The 21,933-nt window shown below is 36.0% G+C and overlaps 1 protein-coding gene across 1 annotated transcript in view; it reads left to right on the top strand.

The window, feature by feature from the left end:
* The window catches only part of nrxn2b (neurexin 2b), a 383,071-nt gene extending 368,523 nt beyond the window's left edge, over positions 1-14,548 (top strand). The window contains 2 exon segments of the mRNA XM_081353640.1: positions 11,861-12,553; positions 12,556-14,548. Coding sequence (XP_081209766.1) covers positions 11,861-12,553; positions 12,556-12,716 — 854 coding nt within the window. The 3' untranslated portion in view covers positions 12,717-14,548.
* Positions 14,549-21,933: the final 7,385 nt, after the last annotated feature.

Below are 21,933 nucleotides of genomic sequence, written 5' to 3'. Positions count from 1 at the left end.
TTAATTATAAACTCGCAATTATGAGAAAAAAGTCAGAATTGCAATTTATTTATAAACTCGCAATTGTGAGAAAAAAGTCAGAATTGCAATTTATTTATAAACTCGCAATTGTGAGAAAAAAGTCAGAATTGCAATTTATTTATAAACTTGCAATTGTGAGAAAAAAAGTCGAGATGACCTTTTTCATAATTTCATTCTGTATAGCGAAAACGAGCTTCTATAAGAAAGGTTTCGGAAGGCGGTTTTAACCCTCTGGGGTCTAAGGTGTTTTTGGGGTCCTTGAGATGTTCTGACATGCCCTGACATTTTTGCTTTTTTCAGTTGCTTATAAACATATTAATGGCAAAAAAAATTACACACTATTTAGCACAAACAGGGCTACCATGAAATGTGAGCAACAAGAATGTACATGTCTGCATTTTTGAGAGAATAATGTTTATGCGTGGTTATTGAAAAAACTAAAAACTAAAGTTTCTGAAATAAGGCCATAAAACACATTCTAAATATGTGCCAATAAGACTTTTGTCTAAAAGATGTCATCGCCTAGTGTTTTTTCTTCAAAATGAAGTGAAAATCACCCTGCCTTATCATTCACATAACACAATACATTGATTTGAATTTTGCAAAGCACTTTCTGTTTGGAAAGGCCATATGCGGAGTGGGCGTCAACGGTCATGTATATGTAGTGGTTCACACCTGAGGAGACAATGGGGCCCGCATACTTAATTAGCCATTCATTCAGGTGAGTCACTGAGCCACAAGAATGCAAGAGCAACAGTTGGAAGCATCTCAATTCTTTTTTATTTTTCCACATATTGTGCTTGCAATTTGGCCTATAATATCCAAGGAAAACATGTCTAGTAATTGTGCAGTTAATTCTCATACTGTATTTTCAGTTTTGGAATATTTATGTGCTCCCCAAATTTGTCAATAATAAAACACAATAAAAGTTATTTAAAGAAAAGGCTTATATTTACCTTTTAATAGTTTGTTTACATCTACCTTGTAAATATATTTTTTTATTAAAAAGGTTACAATTACAACAACAATTCAAGTGTAATCTTTCTTTGTAAAAACTAAAGTATACATTTTATCATACATATTTCAAAGTTAAGGATTTGATTGATTATTTGATAACTTTATTTTTGACAAAACATATTATATTTAACATAAGCAAATATTGGCAAACAAAAGCTTATTTGAGGTGGCAGATATTTTACATTAAAAATGTATAATCTATCCAAAACTAATCAACGAAATGTTGTCTTTCATATGTCTGTAACATAGGTCTTCATTTTTATTATAAGAAATATAAATGTTAATTTGCAGTTTAAATCCAGGAAATTTGTTAATGAAAAAATTATTAAAAGTAAGATACAATTGATACAAAACGAAATTCGTTTTAAAGAAAGGATTTGTACTTTCTGTTTTGAGGTCTCTGTGAAAGTTTGAAAGTCTTTTAGTGATTTTTTTAGAGCGCTCGCGTCCATAATGGAGAACTGTCACGTAATATTGTTTTTTCCTCATAAATGCGAACACGAAAAATAAAAGACAAAAGACTTTTAAGTAAAACTTACTTCGCTCTTCAATATGCTGCCGTTCGTCGTCTGAGTTACAATCTTCCTCTGAGGAAAAGGTGCATTCTTCCTCGCCGTCCAGAATCATCTGAAGGGCTCTTTATTACCGGAGAAGCGTGTCATACTCAAAACGCGATGAACTATCAGTAAGTCTGATGAAGAAACTTTTTATGGCATTGATCAGGGGGCGGGTGCGCTGCATACTAGATCATCTAACGATTTACATGTGAATCGCGCCGGGGGCGGGGCGGCCGCAGCTGATTATAGAGATAATGAGGCAGAAGGAAAAACGGTACCTCTCCTTGCTTTCAAACGGATTACATGAGTTGAAAACATTTGTTTTTTATATAAATTACTTCATGTAAAAGAGGAGATTTCAAGCTTCATAAAGACATATCTCACGTGCCTGTGTGAGAAGTATTCGCTGAGTTATGATTCATTTTCGGACGCGTTTCAGAATGGACGACACGGACAGAGAGAAGGCAGAACTCGCTTCGTGTTTATTTTTCTTTATTTGGCGAAAAGCACAACACTTTGTTTTTATTGTGAGTGTACACAAAAACAATACACACTTAACAGGATAGATTGATGTATAACACAAGCATATAAGATAAAAATTAATATTTTTATTTTATTATTTTTTTGCACTCATACGGAAAAAAACGAGCCTATCGCGCCGGCGCGATAGCCGACCTCAGGGGGTTAATGTATTTTTAGTTCTTCTCGCAATTCTGAGAAAAAAAAAATCAGGATTGTGAGATATAAACTCAAAATTTGAGGAAAAAATTTCAGAATTGTGAGATAATTTTTTTTTTATTGTTTCTAAAAAACATAATGGATTACGAGATGTAAATTCAGAATTCCGAGAAAAAAGTCAGAATTGCAATTTATTTATAAACTCGCAATTGTGAGAAAAAAGTCAGAATTGCAATTTATTTATAAACTCGCAATTGTGAGAAAAAAGTCAGAATTGCAATTTATTTATAAACTCGCAATTGTGAGAAAAAAAGTCGAGATGACCTTTTTCATATTTTCATTCTGTATAGCGAAAACGAGCTTCTATAAGAAAGGTTTCGGAAGGCGGTTTTAATGTATTTTTAGTTCTTCTAGCAATTCTGAGAAAAAAAATCAGGATTGTGAGATATAAACTCAAAATTTGAGGAAAAAATTTCAGAATTGTGAGATAATTTTTTTTTAATTATTGTTTCTAAAAAACATTATGGATTACGAGATGTAAATTCAGAATTCCGAGAAAAAAGTCAGAATTGCAATTTATTTATAAACTCGCAATTGTGAGAAAAAAGTCAGAATTGCAATTTATTTATAAACTCGCAATTGTGAGAAAAAAGTCAGAATTGCAATTTATTTATAAACTCGCAATTGTGAGAAAAAAAGTCGAGATGACCTTTTTCATATTTTCATTCTGTATAGCGAAAACGAGCTTCTATAAGAAAGGTTTCGGAAGGCGGTTTTAATGTATTTTTAGTTCTTCTCGCAATTCTGAGAAAAAAAATCAGGATTGTGAGATATAAACTCAAAATTTGAGGAAAAAATTTCAGAATTGTGAGATAATTTTTTTTTTATTGTTTCTAAAAAACATAATGGATTACGAGATGTAAATTCAGAATTCCGAGAAAAAAGTCAGAATTGCAATTTATTTATAAACTCGCAATTGTGAGAAAAAAGTCAGAATTGCAATTTATTTATAAACTCGCAATTGTGAGAAAAAAGTCAGAATTGCAATTTATTTATAAACTCGCAATTGTGAGAAAAAAAGTCGAGATGACCTTTTTCATATTTTCATTCTGTATAGCGAAAACGAGCTTCTATAAGAAAGGTTTCGGAAGGCGGTTTTAATGTATTTTTAGTTCTTCTAGCAATTCTGAGAAAAAAAATCAGGATTGTGAGATATAAACTCAAAATTTGAGGAAAAAATTTCAGAATTGTGAGATAATTTTTTTTTTTATTGTTTCTAAAAAACATAATGGATTACGAGATGTAAATTCAGAATTCCAAGAAAAAAGTCAGAAGTGCAATTTATTTATAAACTCGCAATTGTGAGAAAAAAGTCAGAATTGCAATTTATTTATAAACTCGCATTTGTGAGAAAAAAGTCAGAATTGCAATTTATTTATAAACTTGCAATTGTGAGAAAAAAAGTCGAGATGACCTTTTTCATAATTTCATTCTGTATAGCGAAAACGAGCTTCTATAAGAAAGGTTTCGGAAGGCGGTTTTAATATATTTTTAGTTCTTCTAGCAATTCTGAGAAAAAAAATCAGGATTGTGAGATATAAACTCAAAATTTGAGGAAAAAATTTCAGAATTGTGAGATAATTTTTTTTTTTATTATTGTTTCTAAAAAACATAATGGATTACGAGATGTAAATTCAGAATTCCGAGAAAAAAGTCAGAATTGCAATTTATTTATAAACTCGCAATTGTGAGAAAAAAGTCAGAATTGCAATTTATTTATAAACTCGCAATTGTGAGAAAAAAAGTCAGAATTGCAATTTATTTATAAACTCGCAATTGTGAGAAAAAAGTCAGAATTGCAATTTATTTATAAACTCGCATTTGTGAGAAAAAAGTCAGAATTGCAATTTATTTATAAACTCGCATTTGTGAGAAAAAAGTCAGAATTGCAATTTATTTATAAACTTGCAATTGTGAGAAAAAAAGTCGAGATGACCTTTTTCATAATTTCATTCTGTATAGCGAAAACGAGCTTCTATAAGAAAGGTTTCGGAAGGCGGTTTTAATGTATTTTTAGTTCTTCTAGCAATTCTGAGAAAAAAAATCAGGATTGTGAGATATAAACTCAAAATTTGAGGAAAAAATTTCAGAATTGTGAGATAATTTTTTTTTTTATTGTTTCTAAAAAACATAATGGATTACGAGATGTAAATTCAGAATTCCAAGAAAAAAGTCAGAATTGCAATTTATTTATAAACTCGCAATTGTGAGAAAAAAGTCAGAATTGCAATTTATTTATAAACTCGCATTTGTGAGAAAAAAGTCAGAATTGCAATTTATTTATAAACTCGCAATTGTGAGAAAAAAGTCAGAATTGCAATTTATTTATAAACTCGCAATTGTGAGAAAAAAGTCAGAATTGCAATTTATTTATAAACTCGCATTTGTGAGAAAAAAGTCAGAATTGCAATTTATTTATAAACTCGCATTTGTGAGAAAAAAGTCAGAATTGCAATTTATTTATAAACTTGCAATTGTGAGAAAAAAAGTCGAGATGACCTTTTTCATAATTTCATTCTGTATAGCGAAAACGAGCTTCTATAAGAAAGGTTTCGGAAGGCGGTTTTAATATATTTTTAGTTCTTCTCGCAATTCTGAGAAAAAAAATCAGGATTGTGAGATATAAACTCAAAATTTGAGGAAAAAATTTCAGAATTGTGAGATAATTTTTTTTTAATTATTGTTTCTAAAAAACATTATGGATTACGAGATGTAAATTCAGAATTCCGAGAAAAAAGTCAGAATTGCAATTTATTTATAAACTCGCAATTGTGAGAAAAAAGTCAGAATTGCAATTTATTTATAAACTCGCAATTGTGAGAAAAAAGTCAGAATTGCAATTTATTTATAAACTCGCAATTGTGAGAAAAAAGTCAGAATTGCAATTTATTTATAAACTCGCATTTGTGAGAAAAAAGTCAGAATTGCAATTTATTTATAAACTCGCATTTGTGAGAAAAAAGTCAGAATTGCAATTTATTTATAAACTTGCAATTGTGAGAAAAAAAGTCGAGATGACCTTTTTCATAATTTCATTCTGTATAGCGAAAACGAGCTTCTATAAGAAAGGTTTCGGAAGGCGGTTTTAATGTATTTTTAGTTCTTCTAGCAATTCTGAGAAAAAAAATCAGGATTGTGAGATATAAACTCAAAATTTGAGGAAAAAATTTCAGAGTTGTGAGATAATTTTTTTTTTTATTGTTTCTAAAAAACATAATGGATTACGAGATGTAAATTCAGAATTCCAAGAAAAAAGTCAGAAGTGCAATTTATTTATAAACTCGCAATTGTGAGAAAAAAGTCAGAATTGCAATTTATTTATAAACTCGCATTTGTGAGAAAAAAGTCAGAATTGCAATTTATTTATAAACTTGCAATTGTGAGAAAAAAAGTCGAGATGACCTTTTTCATAATTTCATTCTGTATAGCGAAAACGAGCTTCTATAAGAAAGGTTTCGGAAGGCGGTTTTAATATATTTTTAGTTCTTCTAGCAATTCTGAGAAAAAAAATCAGGATTGTGAGATATAAACTCAAAATTTGAGGAAAAAATTTCAGAATTGTGAGATAATTTTTTTTTTTTATTATTGTTTCTAAAAAACATAATGGATTACGAGATGTAAATTCAGAATTCCGAGAAAAAAGTCAGAATTGCAATTTATTTATAAACTCGCAATTGTGAGAAAAAAGTCAGAATTGCAATTTATTTATAAACTCGCAATTGTGAGAAAAAAGTCAGAATTGCAATTTATTTATAAACTCGCAATTGTGAGAAAAAAAGTCAGAATTGCAATTTATTTATAAACTCGCAATTGTGAGAAAAAAGTCAGAATTGCAATTTATTTCTAAACTTGCAATTGTGAGAAAAAAAGTCGAGATGACCTTTTTCATAATTTCATTCTGTATAGCGAAAACGAGCTTCTATAAGAAAGGTTTCGGAAGGCGGTTTTAATGTATTTTTAGTTCTTCTAGCAATTCTGAGAAAAAAAAATCAGGATTGTGAGATATAAACTCAAAATTTGAGGAAAAAATTTCAGAATTGTGAGATAATTTTTTTTTTATTGTTTCTAAAAAACATAATGGATTACGAGATGTAAATTCAGAATTCCAAGAAAAAAGTCAGAATTGCAATTTATAAACTCCCAATTGTGAGAAAAAAGTCAGAATTGCAATTTATTTATAAACTCGCAATTGTGAGAAAAAAGTCAGAATTGCAATTTATTTATAAACTCGCAATTGTGAGAAAAAAAGTCGAGATGACCTTTTTCATATTTTCATTCTGTATAGCGAAAACGAGCTTCTATAAGAAAGGTTTCGGAAGGCGGTTTTAATGTATTTTTAGTTCTTCTAGCAATTCTGAGAAAAAAAAATCAGGATTGTGAGATATAAACTCAAAATTTGTGGAAAAAATTTCAGAATTGTGAGATATTTTTTTTTTTTTATTGTTTCTAAAAAACATAATGGATTACGAGATGTAAATTCAGAATTCCGAGAAAAAAGTCAGAATTGCAATTTATTTATAAACTCGCAATTGTGAGAAAAAAGTCAGAATTGCAATTTATTTATAAACTCGCAATTGTGAGAAAAAAAGTCAGAATTGCAATTTATTTATAAACTTGCAATTGTGAGAAAAAAAGTCGAGATGACCTTTTTCATAATTTCATTCTGTATAGCGAAAACGAGCTTCTATAAGAAAGGTTTCGGAAGGCGGTTTTAATATATTTAGTTCTTCTAGCAATTCTGAGAAAAAAAATCAGGATTGTGAGATATAAACTCAAAATTTGAGGAAAAAATTTCAGAATTGTGAGATAATTTTTTTTTTTATTATTGTTTCTAAAAAACATAATGGATTACGAGATGTAAATTCAGAATTCCGAGAAAAAAGTCAGAATTGCAATTTATTTATAAACTCGCAATTGTGAGAAAAAAGTCAGAATTGCAATTTATTTATAAACTCGCAATTGTGAGAAAAAAAGTCAGAATTGCAATTTATTTATAAACTCGCAATTTTGAGAAAAAAGTCAGAATTGCAATTTATTTATAAACTTGCAATTGTGAGAAAAAAAGTCGAGATGACCTTTTTCATATTTTCATTCTGTATAGCGAAAACGAGCTTCTATAAGAAAGGTTTCGGAAGGCGGTTTTAATGTATTTTTAGTTCTTCTAGCAATTCTGAGGAAAAAAATCAGGATTGTGAGATATAAACTCAAAATTTGAGGAAAAAATTTCAGAATTGTGAGATAATTTTTTTTATTGTTTCTAAAAAACATAATGGATTATGAGATGTAAATTCAGAATTCCGAGAAAAAAGTCAGAATTGCAATTTATTTATAAACTCGCAATTGTGAGAAAAAAGTCAGAATTGCAATTTATTTATAAACTCGCAATTGTGAGGAAAAAAGTCAGAATTGCAATTTATTAATAAACTCGCAATTGTGAGAAAAAAGTCAGAATTGCAATTTATTAATAAACTCGCAATTGTGAGAAAAAAGTCAGAATTGCAATTTATTTATAAACTCGCAATTGTGAGAAAAAAAGTCGAGATGACCTTTTTCATATTTTCATTCTGTATAGCGAAAACGAGCTTCTATAAGAAAGGTTTCGGAAGGCGGTTTTAATGTATTTTTAGTTCTTCTAGCAATTCTGAGAAAAAAAATCAGGATTGTGAGATATAAACTCAAAATTTGAGGAAAAAATTTCAGAATTGTGAGATAATTTTTTTTTGTTGTTTCTAAAAAACATAATGGATTATGAGATGTAAATTCAGAATTCCGAGAAAAAAGTCAGAATTGCAATTTATTTATAAACTCGCAATTGTGAGAAAAAAGTCAGAATTGCAATTTATTTATAAACTCGCAATTGTGAGAAAAAAAGTCAGAATTGCAATTTATTAATAAACTCGCAATTGTGAGAAAAAAGTCAGAATTGCAATTTATTTATAAACTCGCAATTGTGAGAAAAAAAGTCGAGATGACCTTTTTCATAATTTCATTCTGTATAGCGAAAATGAGCTTCTATAAGAAAGGTTTCGGAAGGCGGTTTTAATGTATTTTTAGTTCTTCTAGCAATTCTGAGAAAAAAAAATCAGGATTGTGAGATATAAACTCAAAATTTGTGGAAAAAATTTCAGAATTGTGAGATATTTTTTTTTTTTTATTGTTTCTAAAAAACATAATGGATTACGAGATGTAAATTCAGAATTCCGAGAAAAAAGTCAGAATTGCAATTTATTTATAAACTCGCAATTGTGAGAAAAAAGTCAGAATTGCAATTTATTTATAAACTCGCAATTGTGAGAAAAAAAGTCAGAATTGCAATTTATTTATAAACTTGCAATTGTGAGAAAAAAAGTCGAGATGACCTTTTTCATAATTTCATTCTGTATAGCGAAAACGAGCTTCTATAAGAAAGGTTTCGGAAGGCGGTTTTAATATATTTAGTTCTTCTAGCAATTCTGAGAAAAAAAATCAGGATTGTGAGATATAAACTCAAAATTTGAGGAAAAAATTTCAGAATTGTGAGATAATTTTTTTTTTTATTATTGTTTCTAAAAAACATAATGGATTACGAGATGTAAATTCAGAATTCCGAGAAAAAAGTCAGAATTGCAATTTATTTATAAACTCGCAATTGTGAGAAAAAAGTCAGAATTGCAATTTATTTATAAACTCGCAATTGTGAGAAAAAAAGTCAGAATTGCAATTTATTTATAAACTCGCAATTTTGAGAAAAAAGTCAGAATTGCAATTTATTTATAAACTTGCAATTGTGAGAAAAAAAGTCGAGATGACCTTTTTCATATTTTCATTCTGTATAGCGAAAACGAGCTTCTATAAGAAAGGTTTCGGAAGGCGGTTTTAATGTATTTTTAGTTCTTCTAGCAATTCTGAGAAAAAAAATCAGGATTGTGAGATATAAACTCAAAATTTGAGGAAAAAATTTCAGAATTGTGAGATAATTTTTTTTTTATTATTGTTTCTAAAAAACATAATGGATTACGAGATGTAAATTCAGAATTCCAAGAAAAAAGTCAGAATTGCAATTTATTTATAAACTCGCAATTGTGAGAAAAAAGTCAGAATTGCAATTTATTTATAAACTCGCAATTGTGAGAAAAAAGTCAGAATTGCAATTTATTTATAAACTCGCAACAATTGTGAGAGAAAAAGTCGCGATGACCTTTTTCATATTTTCGTTCTTTATAGTGAAAACAAACTTCTATAAGAAAGGGCTTTCGGAAGACGGTTTTAACGTGTTTTTGTCGCGCAGTATTTCCATTTCTGCTGTCTTCAAACTGCAGTATGAGCACAGAAGTGTGTGTGTTTAATGATGTCTTCACGCTGTTGGAGCTGTTGCTGGTGTTCAGTACGGTTGGAAATGACTGATTTAATTCTGTGTATCAGTCCAGATTTATTTCTCACTATTAATGTTCGGCCAGTTAGACCATAATGCATCTCTTGCAGTTCGTCATCTCTTGAGAGGGATTTGCAGCAGACAGTCGTATGTGTCATTTGTTGCAGTTTCAGAAATAAAAGCAAAGGTGTGAAACATGTATAAAGCAGTGATTACTCTAGTAACTGATGCTGCTCATGGCGGCTCTGAGCCTGCACTGCGGTGAAGATGTTTGTGTGTACAAAACGATGTTGGTCTTGTTGAAGCTGTCACAGAAGGCAACGTTTGACCAATCACAGACTGTGTCACTGGGGGAATCTTTCCCCGAGATTCATCACGAACACACACACACGAGCAGCGACTGACAGGCTGATAGTTCAGCGATGTGTGTGTCGTGTGGATTGAGAGTTTGAGAAAGTTTGTCATTGAGAACCCGTTTCAGATCTCTTCGCTCACTTCCATAGAAGATAATCATCCGGATTCAAGGTTCCTCTCCCCTGATCCTTCCCTCTCTGGGAATGGATTGCTTTGGGAAGTCGCATATTGTAAGATATTCCAACAAATTTAATAAAAGCAGGAGATATGATTGTGCCCGGTGGCACCTAAACTCAGCAAACTAGTTTTGTCAGTGACTGAATTATCAGACTCCATTCGAAGCTCTTGACAGATCATTCCTCTAAACGGCTGGTCGCCTCGAGCGGCTTTTTCCGGCAATAGATATAAAAGATGCTTCCGTGAACAGGCATTAATTTAATCCAGATCGACGCGGTGAACCGTTCCCCAGACTCTCAACCCGCAGACACACATCTCACATTGGGGCTGTTGGGTGGGACGAACTCTGTGAAAGATATCATTAACACACTGTTTCCTTTTCAGCTTCTAACCCAAAGATTTTATCTCTGTGTTATGAATGTTAATATCACCTTTTCTCCCAGTGGTTTCACAGTTTTCTTTGGGTTTAATGAGTCTGTTCTTCAATATGCAAACATGAAGCTCTTTTTGAAGGTTGGTTACGGGGAGGGTGCCATGTTGATGCCATGGTTTGAGGAGGTTTCAGATCACAGACCAACAGTCCTTCCCCCTCAAGCTGCTTGAAACGCAATGTTTGTCACACTAATTTGCCTCATCATATGAATAACAATGATATGCATTATGTGTTTAAACAGAAAAAGCTCTTCTGCACCCCATTTTCATAGATTTCTGCTCCATTAAAAGGTGTCTAAATCTGATTAGCGTAATGTCAAACGAAAACTTGTAGAATTTAACTTTTGGCATTGCTTGACACTCTGAGGAAAAACAGGCCTTTGTTATTCATGCTATGAGATTTCCAAAGGACAGGCTTATGGATAATTATGTTGAAAGATTTGGTCTGTGTTTTGGGGAGGGGAAAACCTTGTGGGACAGTAATTTGAAAATATCACCTTCGGTATCCCGGGGTGAGAGTGGGAAGTTTTGCATATAGATCCTCATCATTAGCGAGATATCACCATGCCAACGGGGAGCGGGGATTATGAGCTTTTTGAGCTCCGGGAAAAACGTTCAGTGAATGATGAATTCAAAACACTTTACCTACTTTGAAACATGGGGTGAAATTTGTTTATCACTATCCGAGAACAATCTTACACAGCTTTCTTTTTGTAATTTTTTTTTTCATGCAAAAATCATGCGGCCAATTTGTTAATGTAAGTGACCTGTACTACGTGGTTTGCTATCTTGTTAAACATGCAGTCAGTGAGTGGAGGTTAGCATAGATAGCGTTAGCATTAGCATAAGCATTAGCACTAGCACTAGCACTAGCACAGCCAAGTCTGTATGTACTGTACAGTAGATGTAGAACTGTTTTTGTAGGATTTATTTGAATGTACATTCTAGTTTATGCTCTGGGTAGCACATTATGCTTAAGTTTTAAATTATTTTCTGTATTATTCTAACCCTGTAATCAAGTACACGACAGTAATTCTTTAGCATTAGCCTAGCTGTTTATAGTCTGATTTTAAATAGATGCTAACCAAACTAACTTTAGAACTAACCTCATTAAGTCTTAGTCCTGTTCTAATGATGGTTCTTCTCTCTCTCTTGTTCATTTGTCTTGCTCGGGTTCCAACTAATGCCGTCTTCCTTCTCTCTTTCATCCTAGGAGGTGAACTAGTGTTGCCAATTATAACAGTGGATTCCCTTGACCCCCCATCAATTGCAACACATTACCCTGTTATTCCCCCGCCCCCGACCTATCGCCCCTTCCTCACCTTGCTCGAGACCACCAAAGAGTCTCTCGCCCTGCCCGGGCGACCCCCTTGTCCACTAGACCAGGAGGACTGCGAAGAGCCCATGGAGGTCTCGGCCTACGGCTCGGGCGAGATGACGGAGTCCGACGATGAGGATTACTATAAAAACTCGCCCCTTGTCACTGATCGGACGGTACTCCCGCCTCCCCCCGGGGGGGATCGCCCCTTCGCCCGTTTGCCCAACTCCCATCGGCCGCCGCTCCCCTTCACCCCTACGGCCCCACCAGTTTCCCGACTCAAACCCGGCGTCAACACTGGCCCCAACATCCCGGCGGGTAAAATGAACACTCGTGACCAAGTGCTCCTGCCGCCCGCTCAGCCGTCGAGCGACCCTGAACACGGCGGGCGGCATCGGCATAACCCAGGTATAACGTATCCCCCCAATTTCCCCCATGTCCCCACTACAGACCCTCGTCACCAGACCGAGGGCCGCCCGGGAGCAGTGGAGGTGATCCGCGAGTCCAGTAGCACGACGGGAATGGTTGTGGGAATCGTAGCCGCGGCCGCTCTCTGCATCCTCATCCTCCTCTACGCCATGTACAAGTACCGAACCGTGACGAAGGCTCCTACCAGGTGGACCAGAGCCGCAACTACATTAGCAACTCAGCCACGCAAAGCAACGGCACCCTAGTGAAGGAGAAGCAGCCCGGCGCAGCCAAGACGGGCACTAAGAGCAAGAAAAACAAAGACAAGGAGTATTACGTCTGAGCTCGGCCTCCAAGGGACTGAGGTGGGAGAAGGAGAGAGAAAAGGGAGATTTTTCGGCAGTTAACCCGTCACTTATAGTGCTCTGACATCAGTCTTCTTTATTTGATTTCCTGTCTCGTCTAGCTGTTGGCCTAATTTCCAGCGAGAGCTGAAGAGTACGAAGGTGTCTATAGGGTTTGGAATCATTCCTTCCCTCATTTACATTTTTTGATAGCTAATCCCTGTTATGAAAAGAAACTCTGCAAACCTTTTGTATTGATGAAAAGTGGATTTTTCCGCACACTTAATTTGACGCTCTAGTTTGTTCTTTGTAAATATTTCTCGAGTCCTCAATATTCAAATCATCTCCTAGCCTGATGTCAAAACACACGTGAATGCCAGGCTGCTTGGGCAATCCATTGTTGCTCCATCAGAGCATTGGATGCGGTCGAGAATTGTTTGGGAATGAGAGCAGTTCAATTGGAACGGCTTGGCATAGGTGACATTTCAGGAACAGATGGTGCCGAAAACGTTTAGCAGTCACACTCCTCCGTAATACTGCCAAACCAGCTCTGTGTCAAATCCGTCTCCCTCTCTTTCCAAGTGCTTCACGTTTCCATCCTCCACTCCCTTCATCCCTCTCTTTCTCTCTTTCCCCACACCTTTCTTGGCTTGTTCTCTCTTTTCCTTCCTTGTCCTTGGTGCTCAGGAGCAGATGCAACGTAATTCTGTTGTGTTTCCAGCATGTGGTATTGAAAATGAAAACAGACAAATACTGTTTCTGTGGAGTCAAACAAATTAATATATGAATATATATACATATATATCAAACCGTTACAACTAGCGAAACATCTGTGGACGATCCCTTCAGCCGCCAGAACTCTCGGAGGCCCGCGGTCACCCCACTTTTCAGCAGATATTCGTCATGTGTGTTTGAGGGTTCCACAGGGCTCTTGGTTTCTGCCTAGTACCTCATTCAAGAACCCGAAACACAGCCCCCAACAGCAAAGGGACATATCCATGTACACAGATGTTTGAAGAGGACCCTCTGACCCACGTCACGTCAGCAAACCATATCAGTGGAAAACAGCAGAGACTTGGGTGATAGGATGCTTTTTTGTTTTGTTTTCTATGTGTGTGCGTGCTTTCTTTTTTATTTTGTCACAATGTTGTTCCAGTTAACGTACATCCCGAGTAGGGAACGTGAACTCTCCTGCAGCTTTGAGCACGTTCTCTCAGGAGGAAAGTAGGTATGAAGAAAACGGAACAAACTCTCTTGAAAGAAAGACGATATGGCCTGTTTCTTGGAAGATGTACATCTTGAACTCTAGTATTCTAATTTTCTCAACTCTATTAAAAGAACAAAACTCTACACTGAAAAGAAAATGTTTAAAACAGTTTGTGAAATGTCTAAATATTTGAATCTCATCCCAGTGCTAAAAGAGATGTGTTTTTCCTAATTATCATCCCTAAGAAAAAAAAAGAAAAAAAAAGAATGTGCAATGAAATGCACAGATCAGTGAATCAGATTCCAGAAAGCAGAAGCTCCTTTGAATATTAAACAGAAAATACGATTTGGTTTACAAGAAAACATTTCCTTTACCTGGCGGGATAGTATCTCCTTGTATCCGGGAGACTTTGATCCTCCGACTCTCTCCTCTGTTTGAATCATGTCGCTCGCTTTACCCAGCGTGTGGAGGGCTGTTCATACTCCATATTCTCTCAACGAGGACCAGACACCATCATCATTTGATTTCACTCTTCCATCTCTGAGTGTTTGTGTGCTTGTGCGTCTGTATGAATGTTTCCATTATTTCCGATCCTGTTCAGGTTTGTCAGTTGCATTTCTCCTCAGCTCCCTTGTTCTTTCTAAATGTTATTGTAGAGTGTTCCAGTGAGATGAATCTGCATACGTGTATATTAACAGAAGGGAATACAATTGGTTATATACTTCTTACACCCTGTGTCGTGTGCTTATTTAACATTCACACATTTCTTCCAGAACATTCTTCCTCACTTCAGCTCAACACGAACCCTTTGAGAGGGTAAACTAGAGTGTATTTATAACTCCATTTACAACCTTCCTTCACATCACGATGAAGCTGTACACGAGTGCCGGTAAGTCTTTGATTCTCATAATGCGGTTACAATTTCAAGATCATTTGCGAATCACATCTGGAAGACATCTTGTGTGTACGTTTGCTTGCATTACATTTGCGTATGCTTCAAATGATTATTAGTTTTTCCACAACAGCTACATTGCCTTTGTCTTCTTGTTAAAGTAGTGCATATTTACATATATGAATAAAGTACACCAGTTACAGCAGCAATCGTTCTCCCCTCCAGTAGTAAATATGACTTGAGAGGGCGTTCATGTCAAATTTCTGACTAGGAAACTCCAACTTTGAAATTCTGACTAGGAATTTCCGACTTAGAAACTTCGACTATGAAACTCAAAGTTGGAATTTTCAGTGGTAATTTATATAAATACTACTTTAATAAGGCGATGCAGCTTTTGTGTAAAAACTAATAAAGTACACCAGCCACAGCAGCAATCGTTCTCCCCTTTGTCATGATTAAAGTTTATTACGCACCTAACTCGGAAACTCGGGTATCAAAATTATCTCTGAATTTCCCAGTAGGAAATTCAACTTGAGAGGGCGTTCATGTCCCATATCCAACTAGGAAACTCCAACTACAAATTTCCAACTTGAAATTTCCAACTAGGAATTCCCGACTAGGAATTCCCAACTAGGAATTTTCAACTAGGAATTTCCAACTAGGAATTCCAGACTAGGAATTTCCAACTAGGAATTTCCGACTAGGAACTCCCGACTAGGAATTTCCAACTAGGAATTTCCAACTAGGAATTTTCAACTAAGAATATCCGACTAAGAAATTCTGACTATGAAACTCTGACTTGGAATTTCCAATTAGGAATTTTCAACAAGGAAATCCTGACTCTGAATTTCCAGCTAGGAAACTCGTATTTATGATAATTCCAATAAAACATACAATATGCTTAAAATGGTTATCCATATATTTAAATATGCACTACTTCAACAAAAAGACAAGGCAATGCAGCTTTAGTGTAAAAACCAATAAAGTACACCAGTCACAGCTGCAATCGTTCTCCCCTTTGTCATATTTAAAGTTTATTACGTGCTCAACTTGGAAACTCGGGTATCAAAATTATCTCAGAGTTTCCCACTAGGAAATTCAATTTGAGAGGGCGTTCATGTCCAATATCCAACTCGGAAGCTTCAAATAGTAATTTCCAACTCGGAAACTCCAACTAGGAATTTCCACCTAGGAATTTTCAACTAAGAATATCAGACTAAGAAATTCTGACTATGAAACTCTGACTTGGAATTTCCAATTAGGAATTTTCAACTAGGAAAATCGCATTTATGATAATTTAGATACTGTGTATAAAACATACAATATGCTTCAAATGGTTATTCATGTATTTAAATATGCCCTACTTTAATGAAAAGACAAAGCATCAAAATTATCTCAGAATTTCCGACTTGGAATTTCCAATTAGTAATTTCTGATTAGGAAACTCTGACTATGAATTTATCCATGACAGACAGATGAAGATCTGACAGCAAAAAAAAAAAAAAAAATGCAGAAAAAAGCACAAGGTTCTTCTAAGGACAAAAGACATCAGGACTGAAGATGTGAAAGATTGAAAGTGTTGGAAAGTGCAGATGTGTTTTAGGACACACACACACACACACACACACACACACACACACACACACACACACACACACACACACACACACACACACACACACACACACACACACACACACACACACACACAGGCTCTCCTCTTTCTGTTTCCATGGAAACAGGCTTCAGCCTTCATGATGGTGTGTGTGTGTGTGTGTGTGTGTGTTTGGGGGTTTGAACAGTTCTCCAGTGATCTCTGGAAACAGACAGAGAATAAAAGAGAAGATGAAGAGGCAGCGCAGCAACTGTGTTTGTGACCCGTTAATGAAGAATGACTGGAGTTTTAATTTATCATTTATTTCAGAGATCACAATCACAAACTGTCAAAGAAACACATTTCTAGAACAATGTGTGACTCTTCAAGTCCTGGAAATCACACACACGTCTGGCTTGACTATGTTCAGTTCAGCAGCTCGAGTTTATGATGCACACAAATAACATTATATTCCAAAACCCTAATTGGCCTAATGTTCCAGTGTGAGTGAGAATCTGCTAATATAACTCGCCAGCTGCTGAATCTATCACCAATATATAAATATCACTGATTTTACAGTAGGAATCGCCAGTCTCTGAGGGTGTGCGACGGCGTGTTGAAGCTCGCCACTGATGAGGTTATGGCAGAACATCTGCACAAATACTTTTAATCATCAGCATGTAATGTGTGGACTGAGGAATCAGAGGAACCGCTGGCTCAGAGTTCACTGAATCTCTTCATTAAACAATCCTGTGTTTCTGTCGCGTCTCTCTTTAATAACGCTCGAGCTGTGTTTGCATGAATCATCTACACATGTGATTCAGTGTCACAGTGTTCGCTCGGTCTGAAGGAAACGATCAATGACAAACTAATGCATTCACATCTACAGGCGTTTCCATCAGTTCAACACTGACTTTTGTTGCCGTTCAGGAACTAAAACAAGTGTATTGTGTGAATATGGATTGGTTTACTGGTTGAATGTATGGTTTAATGACAAACGCACTGGTTTATAATACTAACACTGGTATAACCAGACACATACTGGTCTAGCTCCATCGCTCTGATCAAGTGTACAGCCTTTATACACTGGTTTGTTCAAGTAAACATTGGGCTCCTCAAATATGCAATGGTTTCCCCAACTATAGATACATTAAAGTTTGTTCATTTATACACTGGTTTGTCGAAGCACTGGTAAGGACACACTGGTTTGTCGAAGCACTGGTAAGGACACACTGGTTTGTCGAAGCACTGGTAAGGACACACTGGTTTGTCGAAGCACTGGTAAGGACACACTGGTTTGTCGAAGCACTGGTAAGGACACACTGGTTTGTCGAAGCACTGGTAAGGACACACTGGTTTGTCGAAGCACTGGTAAGGACACACTGGTTTGTCGAAGCACTGGTAAGGACACACTGGTTTGCTGGCGAGTTGATGGGGTTTTCACAAGTGTTTTCTACATGTCAAAATATATTGTTTTATTATTTTAAACAAGAGGTATAACTAAGAGTGTATAGAGTGCACATCATTTGCTGAAGTATTTCAATTAATATACACTCCTTAACATATTGATTCATCCCAAGTGTATTTCCCAGAGTGATGTCACGTGGAGTATTTCATACAGTCGGACAGTAATACATTAATAACACAGACACAGAGGAGGAGGAGGAGTTTAATAAAGACACTTTTGATCAGGCCTGTTGATTTTTATTAAAGCATTTGTATATTCTGACAGTTTATGTTTACCTGATTCAGTGTGTGTGTGTGTGTGTGTGTGTGTGTGTGTGTGACATATAAACCATATTCACTTCATTACATCACTGCTGTCATAGTAGTCTGGAGTGAAGCGTGTAGAGTGTGTTTGCTGTAAACACAGCACTAGAAGTGTGTGTGTGTGTGTGTGTGTGTGTGTGTGTGACAGGTGATGTACCTGCGGTCTCCATGGAAACAGTGTTAGCACAGACTCTCTCCTGCCGAATCCACATGAGAAACTAATCATGCTTTGGTAAATCTCTTCTTTTTATATTTTAGCTCATAATTATGACAGCATTTCATAATTTTGACTTTTGGTCAATATTAACTTTGTCATATAATTTCGACTTGGTCAAATTCAACTAATGCCATAATTGTAACTTTTTGTGTCATAAATTTGACATTTTATACCACAATTTTAATATTGCCGTCATAATTCTGACTTTGATGTCACATTTTCAACTTTTTATGTCAATTTCATCTTGCCATAAGTATAATTTCTACTTATTTTAAAATTTCTACTTTTAATGTAACTGATTTTCAGGATTATTGATGTATAGAAAGTTCAAAAGAACAACAATTATTTTTTTAAAATACTACATTATAAATGTCTTTACTGTCACTTTTCATCAATTTAATATTTACATATAGAGCTTCCACAAAAATCTCAACCACCACAACACTGATAATAATCATAAATGTTTCTTGAGCATCAAATCCTCTTATTAGAGTGATTTCTGAAGGATCATGTGCCACTGAACACACACACACACACACACACACACACACACACACACAGAGAGAGCTGATGTGTGTGTGATGCGAGGACTCGTTCAGGATCACAGCGCCTCCTAGAGGATAATAATGCAGGTTATTACACACAAATACACACACAAAAAAAATATAAATAAAGTGACCTAAAATAAAATCTAGAAAACACGTGTTCTTTCTGCTAGTTGTCAAGGCAAGATTTCTCAGTTTTAGTTATTTTATCTTGATGTACTGAAGTTAAAACTCAAATAAACTGACATAACACAACAAAAATACTAAAACTTTAATTAAAATTGAAATCAAAACAGAACATATGTATAATAAAAACTGATTTAAAACATTAACCGAAAACCATTATATTATCTCAGTGATAAAATAATCCAACAATATAGAAACGTCTAGTTCTTTTTAATTAAGATATTATACTTATACTTTTTAACAATTTAAATATAACCTATATCTTCTTCTTACAGTAAAGTATGACCAGATCTGTAATGTACAACCATATAAAATAATGAAAATAATGTTAAAACTCCTTTAAAAATGCTATTTTTCTTTAAGAGCGAGCAGGGCGTGTTTCATATTAATATTTACAGTGATTTTAAAAGAAATAACTGCAGTAGATTATAGATTTGAACAGACAAACGTAAGCAGTTTTAGAGTCTTGTTTAACTTTATTTGGTCTTGCTCCTTTTTTTCAGTCTTTTTCTCTTTTTTTATTTAACTTGAAAAGTTCCACAGGTTAAAACCCTTTACAATGAGCAACATACACATTCAGACGTTCTTTAAGACACACACGAACAAATGGAGTGATTAGGACCAGCCCATTGAAACACACACACACACACACACACACACACACACACACACACACACACACACACACACACACACACACACACACACACACACACACACACACACACACACACACACACACACACACACACGTTATAAGGGCTCCACAAGAAAGCAATATATCGCACTAAGCTTCGAATAAAAGCCGAATCATCATCGCTGAAGGCGTCCTCAGACGGCAGTAGTGGAGGATCGGAGAGTCCGAGTCTCGAGTCTGTTCTCAAACACAACGAGGATAAAAGAAAGAGAGGAAGAAGAGTCTCTCCTTCCGCTGAGACAGTTTCGTTTCAGTAAACCAGATTTGTCCCTTTGCAGCACCCTTAACTCCAGTGAAGAACAAAAGCAGAATATCTCCTAACATAGCCCGTAATAAAGCATCCTAAGGTGGACTGTGTCTCAATCCAGTGTGTTACAGGCCTCAGTAATAAATATTAATAGCTTCAAAACTTTATTGATTCAGCTTCACACAGCACGCCTCTCGAACGCATGAAGAGCAGAAGCGTGATTGTCGAGCCGATTATCTTCTCTCACACACACACACACACACACACGATCTGCTGGACCTGAGCTGTGGTGTGTCTGAGCTCGGGCAGGAGAAGCCCTCATCTCTGGAAGCGTGTTAGAAAAATAAAAAGATAATCGCTATTATTACTCTAGTATATTCTGAGAGAGAGCTCAGAGTAGGGCGAGTCTGTCCAACTTCAGATCGCCATTAAACACAACGCCTCTGATAATAAAGCTGGGAAATCTCAGAATTATGAGTTTTTATCTTGCGACTCAGAGGAAAAAAGTTGAAAAATTCCAAGGCAAAAAAAAAAAAAGCAAGAAAAAAAGTTCAACTTTCGAGATGTATCTCAGAATATGAGCTGATAACTTGCAATTGTGAGAAATATATAGAATTATCAGATAAATCTGCAGTTGCCTCTTTACGTATTATTTCATGGCGGAAAAATAAAAAAAAAACAGTTGTGAGAGTCAAAATGATGTGATATAAATGATCCTCTAGCTGAGCTTTACAGGAGCGATGTGATCTGGAATCACACAATCAAAATGACTGACGTGAATGAATGAATTCCGAGGGAATGACTGCGGTGACGGAGAGCCTCCAGCAGGGGGAGACAGAGAGACACTAGAGGAACAGCAGAGAGAGAGAGAGAGAGAGAGAGAGAGAGAGACACTAACCCTAACACTAGAGGAACAGCAGATCAGTAAAGCGAGAGAGAGAGAGAGAGAGAGAGAGAGAGAGAGAGAGAGAGAGACACTAGAGGAACAGCAGAGAGAGAGAGAGAGAGAGAGAGAGAGAGAGAGAGAGAGAGAGAGAGAGAGAGAGAGAGAGAGAGAGAGAGAGAGAGAGAGAGCGAGAGAGAGAGAGAGAGAGAGAGAGAGAGAGAGAGCGAGAGAGAGAGAGAGACACTAGAGGAACAGCAGAGAGAGAGAGAGAGAGAGCGAGAGAGAGAGAGAGAGAGAGAGAGAGAGAGAGAGCGAGAGAGAGAGAGAGAGCGAGAGAGAGCGGAGAGAGAGAGAGAGAGAGAGCGAGAGAGAGAGAGAGAGAGAGAGCGAGAGAGAGAGAGAGAGAGAGAGAGAGAGAGAGAGAGAGAGAGAGAGAGAGAGAGAGCGAGAGAGAGCGAGAGAGCGAGAGAGAGCGAGAGAGAGAGAGAGAGAGAGAGAGAGAGCGAGAGAGAGAGAGAGAGAGAGACTAGAGGAACAGCAGAGAGAGAGAGAGAGAGAGCGAGAGAGACACTAACCCTAACACTAGAGGAACAGCAGATCAGTAAAGCGAGAGAGAGAGAGAGAGAGAGAGAGAGAGAGAGACACTAGAGGAACAGCAGAGAGAGAGAGAGAGAGAGCGAGAGAGAGCGAGAGAGAGAGAGAGAGAGAGAGAGAGAGAGAGAGAGAGAGAGAGAGAGAGAGAGAGAGAGAGAGAGCGAGAGAGAGAGAGAGAGAGAGAGCGAGAGAGAGAGAGAGAGAGAGAGAGAGAGAGAGAGAGCGAGAGAGAGAGAGACACTAGAGGAACAGCAGAGAGAGAGAGAGAGAGAGCGAGAGAGAGAGAGAGAGAGAGAGAGAGAGAGAGAGCGAGAGAGAGAGAGAGAGCGAGAGAGAGCGAGAGAGAGAGAGAGAGCGAGAGAGAGAGAGAGAGAGAGAGAG

Source organism: Scardinius erythrophthalmus, assembly GCF_964197995.2.
Source record: "Scardinius erythrophthalmus genome assembly, chromosome: 2".
Lineage (NCBI taxonomy): Eukaryota > Metazoa > Chordata > Actinopteri > Cypriniformes > Leuciscidae > Scardinius > Scardinius erythrophthalmus.
This window is presented reverse-complemented; position numbering and strand designations above follow the sequence as displayed.